Raw genomic sequence first — 19,136 nt, forward strand, 5'->3', positions numbered from 1 at the left:
ATTTGCCAGCAAGTACAAATTCTAATGCAGAGCAAAAGGATCCAAGTCAGGTTCGTCCTTCAAACTCTGGGTTCCATGGCAGCAGCAATTCTTCTAATCCCACTGGCCCGCTTTCACATGAGGATCCTTCAGTGGCTTCTGTTCACACAGTGTTTCCAACAGCTGCCCATGTCTCACATGATCATGATTACAGAAGCATGCAAAAGGCACCTTTCCTGGTGGATGGTCTCCCCACTAGTGACTCAGGGCAGACCCTTCATTCAGCCCCCTCCGGTTGCCATGGTGACCATGGACGCCTCCCTGATAAGGGGGGGGGGGGCATTATCGGGGCAGGACAGTCCAAGGCACTTGGCAGCCTCACGAGTACCACCTGCATATAAACATCCTAGAAATGAGAGTCGTGCTCCTAGCTTTGCAAGCTCTTCAAGACTCTGTCCCTTCTGGGACCATTGCAATTCAAATGGACAACATGTCAGTGGTCTGGTACATCAACAAGCAGGACAGAACCAAGTCCTGCCCCCTATGTCGAGAAGCACTTGGACTCTGGCAGTGGGTGATTTCTTCCCAACGATTTTTGATTGCGACGCACATCCCTGGGAGGTCCAATGTCATAGCAGACAGGCTCAGCAGAGCTATTCTCATGCCTCATGAGTGGTTTCTGAATCAGGTAGTTGCGGATCTGATCTTCTGCAAATGGGGACAGCCTTGCTGCAATCATTTTGCCACCCCCTTCAACAGCAAATGCAGCAACTACTTCTCCCTTCTTCCGCTTCCAGGTCAGACACCCAGAGTCGCTCTAGTCCACGATTGGCCTCAGGGACTTCTTTATGCCTTCCCTCCGTTTCCCCTGATACCGAAACTCGTACAGAAAGCAATATCGTTGGGTTGCAAAATGATCCTCATTGCCCCCTACTGGCCTCTACAGATATGGCTTCCATTCGTGCACCATTACCTTCTCGATCAGCCCTGGACTCTGGATCCGATTACAGACCTACTGATTCATCAATCAGGCGGGCTGCATCAATCCCTCCAAACACTCCAGCTCACAGTTTGGTTGCTCCACTTCCAACCTTAGCCAGGCTTCCCAGCATTTCCCCTGCCGTGCATGAGATTATTGTCTCCTCTCACAAGTCCACAACTAGAAAGACTTATGCTAGCAAATGAAAATGTTTTTCTTGTTGGGCAGAGGCTAGGAACGTAGATCCTTTTTCAGCCCCAGTCCATGAAATTTTGGAGTTCCTAGCACAACTTTTTCATTCTGGGTCCGCTTCTGCTACAATCAGGGTTTAATTGGCAGCCATTTCTAACTTTCATGTTGGGTTGTCTAATTTCAAACATTATGTCTCATAAGCTCTGTAAAGCCTTTTTAAGAGGGACTGCTCTCCTTAGAAGTCCAGTGAGAGCTCCACCTCCTCCTTGGGACCTTAATTTGGTACTAACCTCCTTAATTATGCCCCCTTTAAACCTACAGCGTCCTGCTCCATTAAGTTCCTATCTTGGAAAACACTTTTTCTGGTAGCTATTACTTCAGCCAGATGCGTCTCTGAACTTCAGGCACTGTGTGTTCATCCTCCATTCTTGGTTTTTCATAAGGACAGGGTTGCTCTGAGGACTAATCCCTCGTTCCTTCTGAAAGTCTGCCCAGAAAATAATTTAAACCAATATATAGACCTTCCTGTGTTTTTCCCTAACCACACCAACAAGGCAGAATACAAATTACACCAATTGGACGTTCATAGACAATTGTGTTTTTACTTGCATAGGACAAAGGATATAAGGAAGTCGGACAAACTATTCCTTTCCTACACTCTAGGCAAACAAGGTCTCCCAGTTTTCAAAGTGACCTTATCCAAGTGGTTGTCTCACATTATTACTTTTATTTATCAATTGAGAAACAAAGAGTTGCCTATCAAACCAAAAGGTCATTCTGCTAGGGCTTTGGCCACCTCTGTAGCCTTCCAGTCTAGGTTGCCCATGGATTCTGTCTGTGCAGGTGCTACGTGGGCAAATCCTCATACCTTTATTTCTCATTACAAGCTAGATATGGTCTCCAGGAGCAAAGCTGACTTTGGTTCCACTGTTCTGAAGAGTCTGTTCCAATGAACCGCCCAGGATTGTAGGTGCTAGGGACGCTGTCACAACCAGCAAGAACGAAGGCGAGATGGACAACGTAACATAAAGGAGTTATGTACCTACCATAACGTTCCATGTTAGTTGTCTTCATCTCGCCTTCTTTCTTGCGTCCCACCCTCCGTCCCCATGCTCTATTGGATCGAGAGGATTTTTGGTTTCACTGGCTGAGTGTTCTCTGGTTTGTTTCCTCTACTGACTGAGAGAGTATGACAGGTATGCTCAACCTGTTTGTTTGGACAGGTTGATTCCCTGGCTATGTCTGGGGTTAGCTATTACAAACAAGATCTGGGCAGCTAGTGCTAGGCATCATGGGATAAGGGGTAGCCTTGAGCCAATAAACAGCTCTCGAGCTATAGAAGATGTCCGAGTCCTCGGCTCCGATCCCAACCAGCAAGAAAGAAGGCGAGATGAAGACAACTAACATGGAACGTTATGGTAGGTACATAACTTCTTTTTACTCATATTCCCTGCCTGCAACAGGAGTTTTGATGGTGGGCAAAGGCTTGTCAACAAAAAATGGGACAGCCATTCACATTAACCCCAGCCAGGCAGACACTAACAACGGATGCATCAGATTATGCCTTGGGGGCCCACATGGCAGGAAGATGCATTCAGGGAACATGGACCTCAAATCAAATTTATCTACATATCAATCAGAAAGAGATGCTAGCTGTTCAAAATGCCCTGACAGCCTTCAAGGACCTACTTCAACCAGGACAAATACTGATAAAGACAGACAACACCACGGTCATGTGGTATATAAACAAGCAGGGGGGCACACATTCTTTACCCCCTTTGCAGACTAGCCATGACTTTTTCAGACACAGCATTGACTTACCAAGTATATCTGCAGGCACAATTCCTGCCAGGAAGGAAAAATACCTGGCAGACGAACTAAGCAGAAACCTCATGGATCCCCACGAATGACAGCTGGATCCACAAGTCTTCAGCATGATAACAAGGAAATGCGGATGCCTGGACATAGATCTATTTGCCTCCCCTCACAACTACCAACTACAAAGATTCTGTGCAAGGATTTATCACAGACAAGCATGGAAAGTGGACGCTCTGTCCTTCAGCTGGAGAAACCTATCAGTGTATGCCTTTCCCCCCTCTGCCTCTCCTCCCCAACGTACTCCTAAAGGTCAGACAGGAGAAGCCAAAGATGATCCTGATTGCACCAGACTGGCCCCGCCAACATTGGTACCCGATATTAAGGAGCTTGTCTCAATGCCCATCTTGGACCCTACCTCACGTACTGCATCTACTGTCCCAGCAAAGCAATCAGATCCTGCACAGCCAGCTCAGGACTTTAAACCTGGCAGCATGGTAGATAATGTAGTTGTACAAAACACACCTCTCAGCAAAGCTGTGATGGATGTCATTTTGGACGCCAGAAGGCCTAGTACTAGAAAATCTTATGCTGGAAAATGGAGGAGATTCTGTGCTTGGAACCAGGCACAAGGAACAGATACAGCTGTGCCAAATATTCCTCAGATTTTACAATACTGAGATGCTGGACAAAGGCCTATCTTTCTCATCTATTAAAATTCATGCCTCTGCCATTTCAGCTCATTACAATGCAGAGCCACCAATCTTTTCTCATCCCTTATTAAGACAGTACCTCAGAGGAGCCAAAAATTTAAGGCCTCCAAGTAGATCACCAATGCCTGCATGGGACCTCAACTATGTCTTGGAAAAACTCACCCTGCCTCCTTTTGAGCCAGCGGCTGCTGCTGATTTAAAGTTTTTATCTTGGAAAACAGTTCTGCTCCTAGCAATATCTTCTGCAAGATGAGTTTCAGAGCTACAGGCACTCATGGCTGTGGAACCTTTTATAATTTTTTATCCAGACAGGGTCTCCCTGAGGACAAACCCAACATTTATACCTAAAGTGGTATCCAGTGTGGCTCTTCATTCATCTGCCAACTTTTTTATCCAAATCCACAGAACAAGGGGGAAAGAATTCTGCATTCTTTAGACGTACACAGACAGCTTAAATTCTACTTGGACAGAACCAAAGTTTTCAGAAAAACAGAGCAATTATTAGTGACATATGCTGCGGGATCACAAGGAAAGGCGATCTCAAAACAGACTGTTTCAAAATAGATAGGCCACCGCATTCGTTTCTGCTTCTTATACCATGGAAAGCCAGTGCCTAAGGGCATTAGGCCACATTCTACCAGAGCTGCATCCACTTCAGCAGCCTTTCTCAGAGTAGTACCAACCAAGGGCATTTTAGAGGCAGCTACTTGGAGTTCAGTGCACACCTTTATAAAGCACTGTCATCTGCCACTCTACTCTAAATCCAGGGCAGGCTTTGCCACTGCAGTTCTGCAGGGTCTCATTGCCACTCCTAATGCTGTTTAGCTCCAGCCTCCCAACCATAGCTTTGGGAATCTACCCAAATGTAATGACTGCAACAGTGAAACACGAAGGACATAGTACAGTTGTGTACACTTACCATAAATGTAGATGTTCAAGTGTATTCACTGTTGCAGTCCAGGTTACCCACCCGCCATCCCCCCTTTTTCTTCTGATGGAACCTATGTGGTGTATTTACTGGTGGATGAAGGTAACATTTATATTGCTGCATGTTATTTTATATATAGATATAAATTTTGACTACCCTTTTTGGGGGCACCTGACATCTGGGGCAAGAAAAACTAAAGAAAATGGCGTTGGCTGCTTCGTTTATACCCCTGACGACCTGACGTTAGGGAAGGGGCGACGACAGCCGACGCAGGACCCAAGACTTTGGAATTCAGGCCGACTGAGGGCAACCTGCCAGCAGGATTACCCTAATGTAATGACTGCAACAGTGAATACACTCTAACATCTACATTTATCGTAAGTGTACACAACTGTACTTTCTGTACACTCCTTCACCATGCATTACCACTTACCTGTCTTTTCTAAATCCAGAGCTGGATTTGCCACAGCAGTCTTACAAGGCCTGCTAGCCAGCCCTACTATTACTTGACTGCTTCCACCCTTCCTCAGCTTTGGGAATCAACCCAAGTGTGATGACTGCAACAGTGAAACACAAAGAACATAGTACAATTGTGTTCACTTACCATAAATGTAGATGTTCTTTGTAGATCCTCTTTTTGGCAATATCTTATGCCTATGGTGTTTACTTTTTACTGGAGGTGTTCCACACCATGTAATTGTTTCCTATTTTGGGGGCTCCTGACATCTGGAGTGAGAAAAACTGATGTAATGGTGTCGGCTGCATGTTTTATACCCCTGACTTCATGGAAGAGGAGACCGCATCCAACGCATAAATCCCAAGACTCTGGTATTCGGGCCAACTGAGGGCTACCTACAGGCAGATAACCCAAGTGTGATGACTGCAACAGTGAATACACTCGAACATCTACATTTATGGTAAGTGTACACAACTGTACTTTTTGTTTTGCTAGGATTCATAATTAGTTGGATAGAAATGTTTCAACTGATAGGAAGGATAGTTGAGTAAGTTATTGGAGTTCATGTAGAGAAGAAGCTACACAGTTTAGTATGGAATTGTCCGCATATTGAATAATAGTTGCAAGAGGAGTAGAAGTATGGAGGTGGTTAGTGTACAGAGAGAAAAGTAGCAGGCGTAAAATGGAGCCTTGCGGCACACCGAGTAACTGGAAGCAGTGGGAAAATTTTGTGCTGCCACAATACAGCTTGTTGGCGGACAGCTAAGTACTTTGAAACCAGGCTAAGGAGGAGTCACTAAGGCCTATGTCTGAGAGAGTTTTGATGAGTATACTGTGTCTAACCATGTCAAAGGCTTTTGATAGGTCGAGGAAGGTCACAGAAATAAGTTTACCATTATTTTTGTGATTGTTGACTGTATTAGTGAAGGACATTAGGGCTGTGGTGGTACTGTGAAAGTGACGAAAGCCATGTTGAGTAGCTGATAGGAGTTTTTAGATATGCAAATAGTCCATGAGTTGAGTATGTATACATCCCTCAAGGATTTTGGCTAAAGGGGATAGGGTAGCTATTGGGCGGTAGTTTCAGTTCTGTGGAATTCCTTTATGAAGAGGGATCATATGAGATATTTTCCAAATTTCAAGTACAAGGGCTTCAGTCAGGGATCTATTAATGAGAATGGAAATAGCAGCCAATGCTGTAGCCTATCCTATTTGTAGGATCTCAGCTGGTAATTTGTCTGATGGTAGTGTAGTGAGCTTAAGTTTTTAAGATATTTTCCAATCTTTCTCTGCTTTATCACTAAAACTCTGCTCTCTGACTCTGCTTCATCACCAAAAAAATGCAAGTTTTAATTTCTAGCTTCCTCCCAGTTTCACCTCTAATTCTAGCTCCTTAGCCAGTAACCATACAGATAGAGGCACTAAATCACTGCTAGGACACTTATAAATCTGATAAATTCTACTTTACTCTTTACACCGCTACTCTTGCTTTATACTTAGTTACTTACGCTTTCCTGCTTTCTTACTTAACCTTTTATCCTATCACCCAACTCTGTCTCTTCTCCTGCTACTCCTTACTATGTCTAACTGGCTCTCAACTCAACTGTATCAAGCAAAAGAATGTACCTGTACTCACAATGTTCAACATTATGTAATATCTCATCCTAAAACTGTAAAAGATGAGTTCATTCTATGTAAATATGCTACATTTTAAGCTTCAATGCTATGTTAACTAGTCAATGTTAAGTTTGGTACTATTTATGTAAATTTGAAGGCTTCTGTATACTCCTTATATTTTGCTTAAAATTTAATCTGTGGAGATTTTCTTCCCAGGCCTGTGCTGAAAATGGACATGCATCCAGTCGGACTTTCTTGGTCAACAAATGTAAAATAAATCTTGTCTGTAGAGATGGGCTGGAAGTGGAATAAGTTGTTATTGTTAGGTGATTTGCAGGCTTCTACGGGGGGTTAGAAATCTTTTGTTGGTTGGATAGAGCAAGAATCATGTTACTAAAGAATTTGTTAAATTATGTTGCTATGGTTTCTGATGTGTTTACAGAGTTAGGGGAGGGAGTACTACTTTTACCTGGCGAGAGTATATTGTTTACAGCTGCTTAGAATTTTTGAGGATTGTGCTGATACTTTGTAGTTTATGGTAGTAATTCGTTTTGTCAAGTTTTACTATTTTTTTAGCTTTATTCCTGAGCTCCTAGTAGGTTTGTTTAGTGGTTAAGGATTTAATTTTGTGCCAGTGTACCCAGGCTTTGTCCCTGACTTTAAGGAGGGATCTGGTTTCCTTACTTAGCCAAGGTGCACTGTTAGCTTTGATCCTGATGGTTCAAGGAGGGGCATGAAGATTGAGGATGTTTAGAAAGATATAATTAAAATATTTGACAGCGTCCCACTAAATAAATCCACCAGGAGCTCAGGAATAAAGCTAAAAAAACTAGTAAGACATGACAAAACTAATTACTACCATAAACTACAAACAAAGCATCAGCACAATCCTCAATTCTAGACAGCCATAAACAATGTACTCTCAGCAGGTAAAAGTAGAACTCCCTCCCCTACCTCTGTAAACACATCAGAAACCACAGCAACACAATTTAACAAATTCTTTACTGTAACACTATTATTGCTCTATTCAACCAACAAACGATTTCTAACAACCCCCCTCTGTAGAAGCCTGCAAATCACCTAGTAGTAATAACTTATTCCACTTCCAGCCCATTTCTGCAGACCAGATTAAAAAATATCTTAAAAACTTAAGACCCACTACAATAGCATCCGACAAATTACAAGCCGAGTTCTTACAAATAACAGACGATGCTGTAGCCTATCCTTTATGTAAAGGAAACCGAGGAAGATATTTTAAAATTTCCCCCTACACATAACGATTTACTGGAATTTGATTTGTATTTCCATAGAAACACTGTTCCATTACTATAATCCTGCAGGTCACGTTTTAGTTTTTGTATCTTCCGGTCAGTTAAATCAGTCTCAAAAGATTTAAGTTTTTCATTAATTTCCGTTAGGACAGCATCCAGTGTGAAGGGCTCAACTGTGTGTTTAAATCCGAGCACATATTCATAATGTTCTGCTTCATTTTCTTTTGTTTAAACAGATCTCTTTCAATTAAGATTTTAACCCATTCTGTTGAACAGTGGTGTGCCGCATCTATTCACCAGGTCCTAAAACCCCTGTCCTCCTCATTATTCAAATCAAATGGTGTACTCGGACTTCTAAATGCCCTGAAGACTCTCTGAGTGACATCAAGTTCAAGATATCTTTATAGGCATAATCTATTGAAGTGTACATTAGTCTCTCTCTCAAAAGAAGACATTCCAACTTCCTACACATCTTACAGCTCTGTAGATGCCATCGCTGACACACCCACCAAGAAGAAGGGGTATTCGACTCCCTGGTTTCCCTCTTTCACATGTCTTTCCCAGAATTTAGAGGATACCTCACCAGACCTGTTACTGCAATCCTCCAGGTGGAAAATGTATTGTTCCATGGTTCTCTGAGCCCTCCACCATCTCTTCATGGAAATTATGGGGCACATTATTTGGATCCATGGGCATGAAGAACCGAAACAACCCAGAACAGCAAGCAAACAAATAATGAAGTATGACTGCCAGAGATCAAAAAGCTCCATGATCAAGTAGAAAGTACACAAAATTTATTGTCACTTCTGGTTGTTCCCTGGTGGAGTTCCAACGAAAGTGCTTGATATGTGTTGTGTAGGGTCCTGCTCTGCTGGTAATGGAGGCTAAGAAACCTCCTCATTATCCCCTTCTGTAACTGTGCCTGTATCTTCTGAAGACATAAAGGAAACTGAGGAAGATCTTTTAAAATTTCTCCTACACATGACGATTTACTAGAATCTGATTTGCATTTCCATAGGAATATCATTCATGGAGCTTTTATCTGTGTCAGTCATATTTAATAATTCCTTAATTAGCCTAGATTAAAATAACTATGCGTATGAAATACCAAAATTTAATTTCAATGTGGAATAGCCTATTCCATGAACCAGGGAAGCTTGCACTGTATTCAGTATATCGAAACCAGGCTGAAACCCTGCTCAGAGCAAACCTGCATATATCTAGGAAAGTAGGCTTAGATTATCTTAAGTGTATATAGCTTTGTACCTTATTGCACTGCTTTTTGTTGGATTACTACTTATGATTTCTATGTGTATGTAGTCCCACAGAAGTAGCTATGATTTTCACCAATATTTGCTTACAGCCTAGGTACCAAGATTGTTTTATAAAATAGTTACAAATATGCAGAAAAGATTCAGGGGTCTGTAAAGATTCTTAAGTCTGAAAAATATGGCTTTTTTGATTCATGATTCAAGTATAGTTGCATCTTTTTTCATTTCCCCAGGTTCCCCTTTGTTCACTGCAGTTCATTTATAGAGTGCTTTATTATTTGGAACAAATATATTTAATTCAGAATGCTGAAAGTGAACCTGTAGATGTTATTTAGTCCTATCTCGCCGTAATTCTTGCTGGATGGGTTTGGAGCTGATATTCGGCTCCGACTCAGCTGATACTAAAGCTCGAGAGCCTTTACTGGCTCGAGGCTAGCCCCTATCCCCATGGTGCTTCATGGCAATTCCCCAGATCTCGCTTGGTGCGAAAGCTTCGAGGTTGTGTCTCACTGGCTCATTGGCTAAGTAAAACTTTATTTGCTAAATTTAGTCATTTTTCCTATGTTTTCTATCCATTTTAATATATATATATATATATATATATATATATATATATATATATATTTTTTTTTTTTTTTTTTTTCTCTTGTGTGACTATTTTCTTGAAAGTTTCTGACCCCTATCCCCCCCCCCCATAGGACTGTACGGCCCATTTAAGTTAGAGGGCCGTAGTGCCGTTTAAGTTAGAGGGCCTTTCCTCCCTGTGTGAGTGTTTATATAAAAAAAAAAAAAAAAAAAAAAAAAAAGTTCTCCTCTTTCTTCCTCTCTTTATTGTTGTAGTTAGTATTTAGTCTTGTTATCTAGCTTATCTATTCCTGATAGTCGGAATGTCTAAAGATGAGGATAGGGAGCATGAAGATAATCGCCCTTCAGGGTTTCAAAAGTGTGATAGGTGTGCGCAGAAAATGTCTCTCACAGACAGCCACACCAGTTCCGTGTATTGCCTTGGTGAAGCCCATTTGCAGAAACCCTGCATGTTTTCTCACGCATTTAGCACTAGAGTTTTAAATAAAAGAGAGAGTAAACTCATTGATAGGGGTCTCATGACCAGTTCCTTCCAGGAACAGCTGAAACTTGGTCAGGCAGCTCCAAAATCCTCTAAGAGAAAATCTTTGGCCTCTGCTTTGGAGCCGACTAAAGCGTCGGCGCCAAGAAGTTCCGGTTCCGACTCAGCTTCATCCATTTTGGTGCTGTCTGTCTCCTTGGCTCAGAGGCAACTTTCGGTACCGAAAATTTTACCTGAAATCAAGGTAGTGTCTCCCACTTTGAGATCTCCTATCTTGGAGAGAAGGAGATCTCCTTCTGTCTCCACCAGATCCTCCAGGACTCTGTCTGATGAGGACGTTGAGTGGGTGATGAAGAGGTTGCTTTCAGATCTAGCTCTGGCAAGAAAATTGGCCCCTCCGGACCCAAAGGTTTTGGAGTCGACCACCTTACTGGCAACTATTCCTCCTCTGACTGCTTCGCTCTTGGAGCCTATTACTTCAGGTTCTTCTGTCTTGGACCTGTCGGCTCCGGGGATTCAACCTGCTTCCTCGGAGCCAATTACTCTATCCTCGATGGCTCAGTCTGGAGCCAAGGGAATCTAGGAGCCGACACTCTCGTGTCAACTCCAAGGGGGACAGTCACCCTGGGCTCTCAGAGCCCACCCTCCCTCTCAGAGCCTCGGCTCGTCTCCCACTTCTGCTTCAGAGCAGTTCCCCCTTCCTAGGAGTCAGTCATCCATCCCCTCGGAGCGGAGGTCTTCTTTGGAGCAAGAGGGGAAGGCTTTTGAAGCTATAGAGAAGGCTTTATCTTCTGCTAAAGCCATTCCATTGGAATCTGTGTCCCACCAGCAGCAGGCAGCAGCCTCTTACCCCCTGCCACCCCCACAGCATAGGGAGTCAGAGGCCCAAGTAGCCCCCATTGGAGGGTGCCCCCTCTTCCGAGACTTCCCCAGATTATCCCATTGGAGAGCTCCCTCGGAAGAGGCTCTGTAAGAGGAAGCATGTAGACTCAACTGAGTCTGTCATGTCAGACACTGATTTAGAGGAATCAAAAGGGTCCCCTAGATTCCCCTCTGAGGATCTCTTTTTCTGACATCCTAGAAATCCTTAGACAGCGGGGTGATTGGAAGACCTCTAACCCTACTGAGGATGAATCAGTGTATCTTGAGGCTTTTGGTTCCCGACCTTGCACCTTCTGGGTGACACCGCCTTATGACCAACTCTTGGGGGTCATATCGCGGAAAGCCTGGACTTCTCCAGTTTCAGTGGAGCCCGTCCCGAGGAGGCCAAATAAGTTCATGACAGCACTTGAGGACAAGACTTTTCTTAGCAAGGGAGTTCCCGTTGATTCTATGGTGGTAGCAGCGGCCACCAAGGAGGAGTTATCAGAGACATCTTCTAATATCCATCCTCCTAACAAGGAGTCCAGGACGATGGATAGGTATGGGAAGCATACTTTTTCTTCAGCTGCTTTTACACTAAGATCGCTGAATTACCTTACTCATGTTACTCGTCTTCAGAGAGATCTCCTGAAGGAGTTAGGAGACACCCTCCAGGGTTCAGTAGTCCCGGGTTCCATGGATAAGGTTTCTGCGCAGCTCTCCACCCTTACTTCCATAGCTAACTCCTCCATTAGGCTGATCTCGTACGCGGCAGATGGAGCAAGTAGGGCAGCCGCAGCAGGAATATCCCTCAGGAGACATTCGTGGATGCATCGTTGTAATTTTGCAGAGTCCTTCAAGTCTTCCTTCACTAACGTCCCCTTTGATGGCTCATCTCTTTTTGGACCCCAAGTGAAAGAGACTTGGACTAGGTGCGAGCAGGAAAGGGAAAACCTTATCTACCACTGGAGTCCATTTCTCTCTCGTGTCTAGGGTCCCAAGGGTAATACAGGAGGGAAAATGTGGATGTTCTTGTTTCACTGTTGCAGTCATTACATTTAGGTTATCTGCTTGCAGGTAGCCCTCAGTCGGCCTGATTAACAAAGTCTTGGGTCCTGCGTCAGTTGCTGTCCTTTCTTCCATGACGTCAGGTCATCAGGGGTATAAAACATGCAGCCAACGCCATTACATCAGTTTTTCTTGCCACAGATGTCAGGTGCCCCCTAATGGGAAGCAATTAAATATAAAAGCACAAAGATATATCTCCAACAAAAAAAGCAAATACACCAAAAAGGCTTTTAAGCATAGTAAAGGAAAGTAGAGGTATAGCCAAAAGAAGTTAGGGGGCTGGAGGGAGGGTAACCAGGTCTGCAACAGTGAATACACTGGAACATCTACATTTATGGTAAGTGTACACAACTGTACTATGTTCTTCGTGTTACACTGTTGCAGTCATTACATTTGGGTAGATTCCCAAAGCTATGGTTGGGAGGAGGAATTTAGATAGCATTAGGGCCAGCTATAAGGCCCTGCAAGACTGCAGTGGCAAAGCCAGCTCTGGATTTAGAGAAAATTGGCAAATGATAATGCTTGGTGAAAGTATGTACAGAACTCCAGGTAACAGCTTCTAGGATGTCCCTGGTAGGGACACCTCTGAGAAAGGCTGTAGAGGTTAGATGCAGCCCTGGTGGAGTGAGGTCTGATCCCCTGGGGGATAGGTTTTCCATGGTGCTTATAGCAGAAATGAATGCAATGGCTTATACATTTAGAAATGGTTTGCTTTGAAATAGCCTTCCCCTCTGCCCCTGCAGCAAATGCTACCAGCAGCAGTTCAGATTTCCTTTGAGGTTTAGGGACGAGTGGTCCCTGAATCCTTTTCTTTCACAGATGGGGCCAGCATTGCTGCGACCTATTTGCCACTCACCTAAACACCGAATGCAGCAGCTACTTTGCCCTCAATCCCCATCCGGGGATGTCACCCAGGGATGCTCTAGTCCATAATTGGCCACCGGGACTTCTTTATGCCTTTCCTCCTTTTCCACTCATCCCAAAGGTAATACAGAAAGCAAGACAGTTGAGGAGTTCTTTGATCCTCATTGTTCCTTACTGGCCTCGACAAGTTTGGTTTCCTTTCCTGTGGCCCTACCTTTTGGAGGAACCATGGATTCTGGACCGATCTCCTGATTCATCAATCAGGGCTGTTCCATCCCACCATCCACACCCTCAAATTGATAGCATGGCTGCTCCAGTTCCAGTTCCACATATAGCCAGGTGTATTCCCCTATCCACTGCGGTCAAACACATTCTAATTTCATCCCATAAACCTTCCACTCAGAAACTATACTCCAGCAAATGGAAAAGGTTTTCGTTTTGGGCTACGAACCCGGGCTTAGATCCATATATGGCTCCTATAAAATCTATCTTATCCTTCCTAGCATCAATTTTTCATGAAGGAGCAGCAGCTGCTGCAGTTAGAGTTCAGTTAGCTGCCATTTCCAATTTCCAATTTCCATTTTGGCCTCACGAGAAATCCAGTCATGTAGCACTCCTTGTGTAAAACTTTATTCTCAGGCCTCCAAACAACCAGTAGAACCCTGGGACTTAAACTTAGTCCTCTCATCTTTGATGTCTGCACCCTTTGAGCCATCCTCTTCATCAGACCTAAAATTGTTGTCATGGAAAACACTATTCTTAGTAGCCATAACATCTGCTTAGGAGAGTCTCAGAACTGCAAGCTCTAACTATTCGACCTCCTTACATTTTTTTTCACAAGGATAGAATCTCTCTCAGGACAAACACTTCCTTTTTTCCCAAGGTATGCTCAGAGCACAATCTGAATACTACCATTGAGCTACCTGTGTTTTTTCCAAACCACTCTAATAAATCTGAGTATAGACTACACCAGTTAGATCTTCACAGAATTCTCAGGTTTTATTTACATAGGACTAATGAATTCAGAAAATCAGATCAACTTTTTGTTTCCTTTTCCGACAAGAAAAAAAGGCTTGCCCATTTCTAAGGTTACTCTTTCAAAATGGCTTTCAGATTGCATATCATTTGCTTATCAACAAGCTGGCAAACAATTACCCATCAAAGTTAAAGGTCATTCTACTAGAGCTGTACTTACTTCACATGCCTTTAGATCTAGGCTCCCAATTGATATTTGTGCAACAGCTACTTGGGCAAGACCACATACTTTTGTCACTCATTACAAATTGGATTTGGCCTCCCGGGACAGGTCTTCCTTTGGGTCCACTGTGCTGAAGCGTCTCTTTGCTTGAGTCACCCGGGATATAGGTGCTAGGGACGCTGTCCCATCCAGCAAGAATTACGGTGAGATAGGACTACATAACATAAAGAAGTTCTGTACTTACCATAACGTTCCATGTTTTTGTAGTCCATCTCACCTACATTATTGCATCCCTCCCTCCAACCCCCTTCCTGTTTTCTGGGGGATCTGGTGGACTAATACTGGTGCTGTCTGACCTGGTTCTCTTTTGTTGTCCACCTGGCATGGATTATATTTTCAAAATCCTTTGTCTGCATGTATGCAGCTCTTATACTGGTCTTACCTGATAGGTATTTATTGCTTTTTTGCAAACTAGATCTGGGGAATTGCTGTGAGGCACCATGGGATAGGGGCTAGCCTCAAGCTAGTAAAAGCTCTCAAGCTTTAGTATTGAACCCATCCAGCAAGAATGTAGGCGAGATAAACTACAAACATGGAACGTTATAAGTACACAACTTTTTTTTTTTTTTTTTTTAACTGTTGTGGTTCCATATCCTTGCCACCCTTATCCCCAAGCTTTGTTTGCCCTCTTTTTGGCTTGTTTGTTCATTTCCAGCCTTCTGTCAGCTATAAACAGACTGGTGGTAGTGTCAAGGAGTTTGTGTTTATTGTCCTATGGGCATGAGGAATTTTATTTGGAATGCCCAGTTGGCACACTGCAATGTTATTTATGCTGGGGATATGCAGATGAAAGTTCTGCATTCCAGTGCCTTAGTGTGTGAGACTCTTTTGCCAGGTAACTCACTTGTGAGTGACAGACCAGTGGACAGCCTTCTGCCAAGTGATGCTTCTGACGTAGGACCTTATTTTTTCCCCAAGATGGATGAGTTAGTATTGCAATCTGTCTTGGCTGGCTTGTTCATTACCAAAGCTCGCTACCAACTGAACCCTCATCACAAGGGTTCATGTCTGCTTATACTTTTATCTCAAATTCTGTTTAGATTTTTAAATATATCTACCTTGAAATTTTTGGACTGGATTGTTGAAAATTAAGCCTGGACATTCATTACGTTTATGTTGAGTCAAAATATCTGAAAAAAATCTTCTTACACATATAACTTTATCTTCTTTCAGTGAGAAGAAAATGGTCGAAATCAACTTCCTTTGTGTGCACAAGAAGCTACGATCGAAGCGTGTTGCTCCTGTTTTAATTCGCGAAATCACCAGGAGAGTAAATCGTGAGGGTATTTTTCAGGCTGTATATACAGCAGGAGTGGTACTTCCCAAACCAGTCTCTACTTGCAGGTATAATGTATTCTTTTATGTAACTTTAATATTCAGCTCTTTATGCAATGGAATGAAGCATTACTATGTTGCAATCATTTATATTTTATGATTTCGGAATAAATAATCGTAACATCCATTCTTTGGTCCTTGTCTTTTTTTTTTCTTTTTGTTGCTGCTTCTGTCAGTCTTCCTGAGTTTCTGCTATTCTAGATTCATCATTTTGCATTTTTAGACGATTCCTCCAGTCATGACAAGTTATTTCTTCTTACGCCTTCCTTTGTTTAATAGTCTTGTATATAAATCTGTGTCATTAATGAAAAGGCAAACATTTCCTTCCAGGCATAGCCCTGAACATGCCCTGGATGGGCATGAATTTTGTTTATAGCAGCCAGCTGGGGAATGGTGGGAGTGAGCAACTGACACTGTTTTTGGGCCTATATCAGAGTAAAGCTTAAAGCTCACATGGAAGGTTGGTGAGATAGAGACCAAAAAGTAATACAGAAAATTATTTCCTTCTAGGTATTCTATTAGAATATTTATAACAAAGCTGAAAATGATTGGGCTTAAAAGGGGTCTTCCTATTGTATCCCACAAGATACCATCCTATTTCCCCCCACATCTGTATTTATTGGCCTTCTACTATTAGCTATCAGCCATGTATCCACGCCTTTAGTCTCCACAATGAAATAGAGGTGTACTAGAGGTGTTAATCTGCTGTGTCACTGTGATAGTAAGGAAGACTTCCTTTTTTCGCTGTCATTTGTCCCACCCTTACCAATGCGCATACACATCATGCACTGACTTTATTGTGGGTTGTGTACATGTAATGTATACACACTTTGCTAAGGACAGTCTGCTTCTGTTTCCTCTCAGTTCTGTCTGTTAAAGTTAGTGCCTCTGGCCTCCACAGAGGGGTAGGCAGCCTCAACCCCTTGCCAGTGCCCACTACTTGAACCTGAGTCGCAAGCAAGACTTGGTCCATCTTTGCCATGGACCCATCCTTTCCTCAGTTTGCCATAAGCCAATGCATTGTGTTGCCTAGTCAGAGTTTTACTCATCTTGGGTTATTTGTGTGAGTATTTAAATTAATATAAAATATATTTTTTAACCTTGTAGGTGGTCTGGTCAAAGTGAACATTTTCATTCATGACATGGCTCAAAGTTGGTGGTAGCTGCAGATAGCTTATTAAGCCTTGGGTAGAGGCTTAGAACTTGGAAAGATCATCAAGCTGTGCATGGGGAATGGCCATTGAGATGGGGCTGCACTAAGGTATAAGGTGGACTCATCCTTATATGCTGTGCCATGGCTCTTTTCCTGCCCAGCCTCACAGTACACACAGCTACATCAGTTGAGGGGGTAGGGCTTAGGAAGAAAAGCCCTGCAGAAACCGCATACTTGATATTTCCAGTCTCACTGAGTAGTTCTGTCTTTGCTCCCCAACCTTCGGGGAGGTAGTAGCAGGGGGTCACTAAAGAGCAGCTGACAGCTGGAGGCATGTCAGTGTTTAAAAAAAGCACAGTAGTATTGTCTGTGTAAGAGCAAGCTGTCTTGTAGAAATGTCCTCCCCATTGTGTTTTACATATGGTTTTACAGTTGCTTAAATTCCATCGATTATCAGTAGAGATTCATCCAAGATGTGTAAGATGCTGTCTCTGACTGCTCCGTTGTGGGTTTAATGCAGTTTTTTGTAAAGTTCTTTGAAGTAGAATGTGTGCTTGCAATCTGCTGTTTGATATCGATTAAAATACAGCTGTTTAAAATAAACATCATTAAATGTTTTAAATTTCCCTTGGACAGGATTGTGCATTGTTGTAACATCAAAATGTTTAATCAAATGATTTATTGCAATCTGTTCTGTAAACATTGCTACTTAGAAACATAAAAAAAAAAAAAAAATATATATATATATATATATATATATATATATATATATATATATAATGTATGCATGTAAGCAAATAACAATCTGTAACTGTGTGATTGCAGTACATGTGTAGTACTCTTTCCTCTAGAGGAAGAAGCTGAAAAAGTGCTCCTTGTGCAGCTGTGTGAAGAAACTGGGTGTATAGCATAGAACTGCAGGTGCCTAGTCCGTGTCAGCATTGGCTGTGTTCCTGATTACATGTTTGGATGATAACATTAATAATTATTTCTGTTTAACAGATACTGGCATCGGTCACTGAATCCTAGAAAGCTAGTGGAGGTTAAATTTTCCCATCTTAGTCGAAATATGACATTACAAAGAACACTAAAACTCTACAAGATACCAGATGTAAGTAATACCATTATAGAGGATTTCTTCAGGGATTTGAATTTACCAAGTGTGTAAATGTGTGTATGTAGATTTGGAGCACTTTTGCAAGGAAGATTGGGCAAATATTGCCAAGTCAACATGTGCCATGCTGATAGACTCCTACCCAGGAGGTCTAAGTGCTGTGTTGAATCAAGGGGTGCTTCGGCAAAGTGTTGGTTTAAGGGTGTGCACACTTATGCAGCCAGCTTATTGTATGTTTTTTATTTTTCATATTTTTTTGTCCCTAAGAGATTTGTTTGTTTTTCGGTTGGATTGTGCAGGTTGTAGGTCACATTGGGGGTGGGAGGAGTTTTGAAGTGATTTATTCTGGTCTCATTTTTTATATTGCAAAGACCTGGCATTTTGACTGGGGTGTGTACACTTTTTATATCTACTGTATGTATTCGAGCTTTTTTGTTAAATGTCTAGTTCCAGCTTGTGTTACATGCGTACATTGTTTGGTAAGTTGATCTTTTATATAGCTCCTTGTCATACCCATTTGTGCATATGTGACATCATATAAAACTTTTTGTGTATTGAAAGCCCACAAAAAAAAAAAAAAAATGCACACACCCCGATACCCCCTGAAACCTGTTAAATTAACACACAAAACTGTGTACATCTTCAGTTATTGAAGTTTTACCCTCCTGATTGGAACAGATGTTCCAAACTGACAGATTTCAGTTGACCTAAAAGAAAGGTTATCCATGCTAAGAATGCAGCCTGTGGTTCTACTAATTGCTGTCTGGTTTTGTCGTATCTTTATAGCTGCCCCAGCTGGAAAAACACATGAATGCTTTCAGAGAACATTATCTCTTAGCCATTTCTCTGTCTCAGATCGTCTCCTGGAGACATGCGGACCAGATACAAAATTTCTTCTAAACATATATTTGTTTGCTAGAAAAAAAGTCTTATAATATTCAATATTATTTTTTCGTTTACTTCCTTTCTCTTAAAACTTGGCAGATCACGCTAATGGCCGTACTTAAGTCATTCCTGTATGCAAGAATGAGAAAAAGCACAGTAATTTTTCTTTTCTCATACTCTTTTTAACCAGACTTTTGTTCTATTCCTTTTTTTTTCTTACATTGCAGTACCTACGTTTGTAAAATTGAACAAGGATATATATATATATATATATATATATATATATATATATATATATATATACACACAC

General features: G+C 42.2%; 1 protein-coding gene across 5 annotated transcripts in view; it reads left to right on the forward strand.

The window, feature by feature from the left end:
• NMT2 (N-myristoyltransferase 2) overlaps positions 1–19,136 on the forward strand; it is a 1,198,504-nt gene that overhangs the window by 1,055,832 nt on the left and 123,536 nt on the right. For all 5 annotated transcript variants that reach the window (XM_044067506.1, XM_044067507.1, XM_044067510.1 and 2 more), the window contains 2 exons: positions 15,513–15,683; positions 17,830–17,938. In XM_044067506.1, the coding sequence (XP_043923441.1) occupies positions 15,513–15,683; positions 17,830–17,938 (280 nt within the window). The remainder of the gene's footprint in view (positions 1–15,512; positions 15,684–17,829; positions 17,939–19,136) is intronic.

Source organism: Protopterus annectens, chromosome 3.part1, assembly GCF_019279795.1.
Source record: "Protopterus annectens isolate FY-2018-M chromosome 3.part1, PAN1.0, whole genome shotgun sequence".
Classification (NCBI taxonomy): Eukaryota; Metazoa; Chordata; order Ceratodontiformes; family Protopteridae; genus Protopterus; species Protopterus annectens.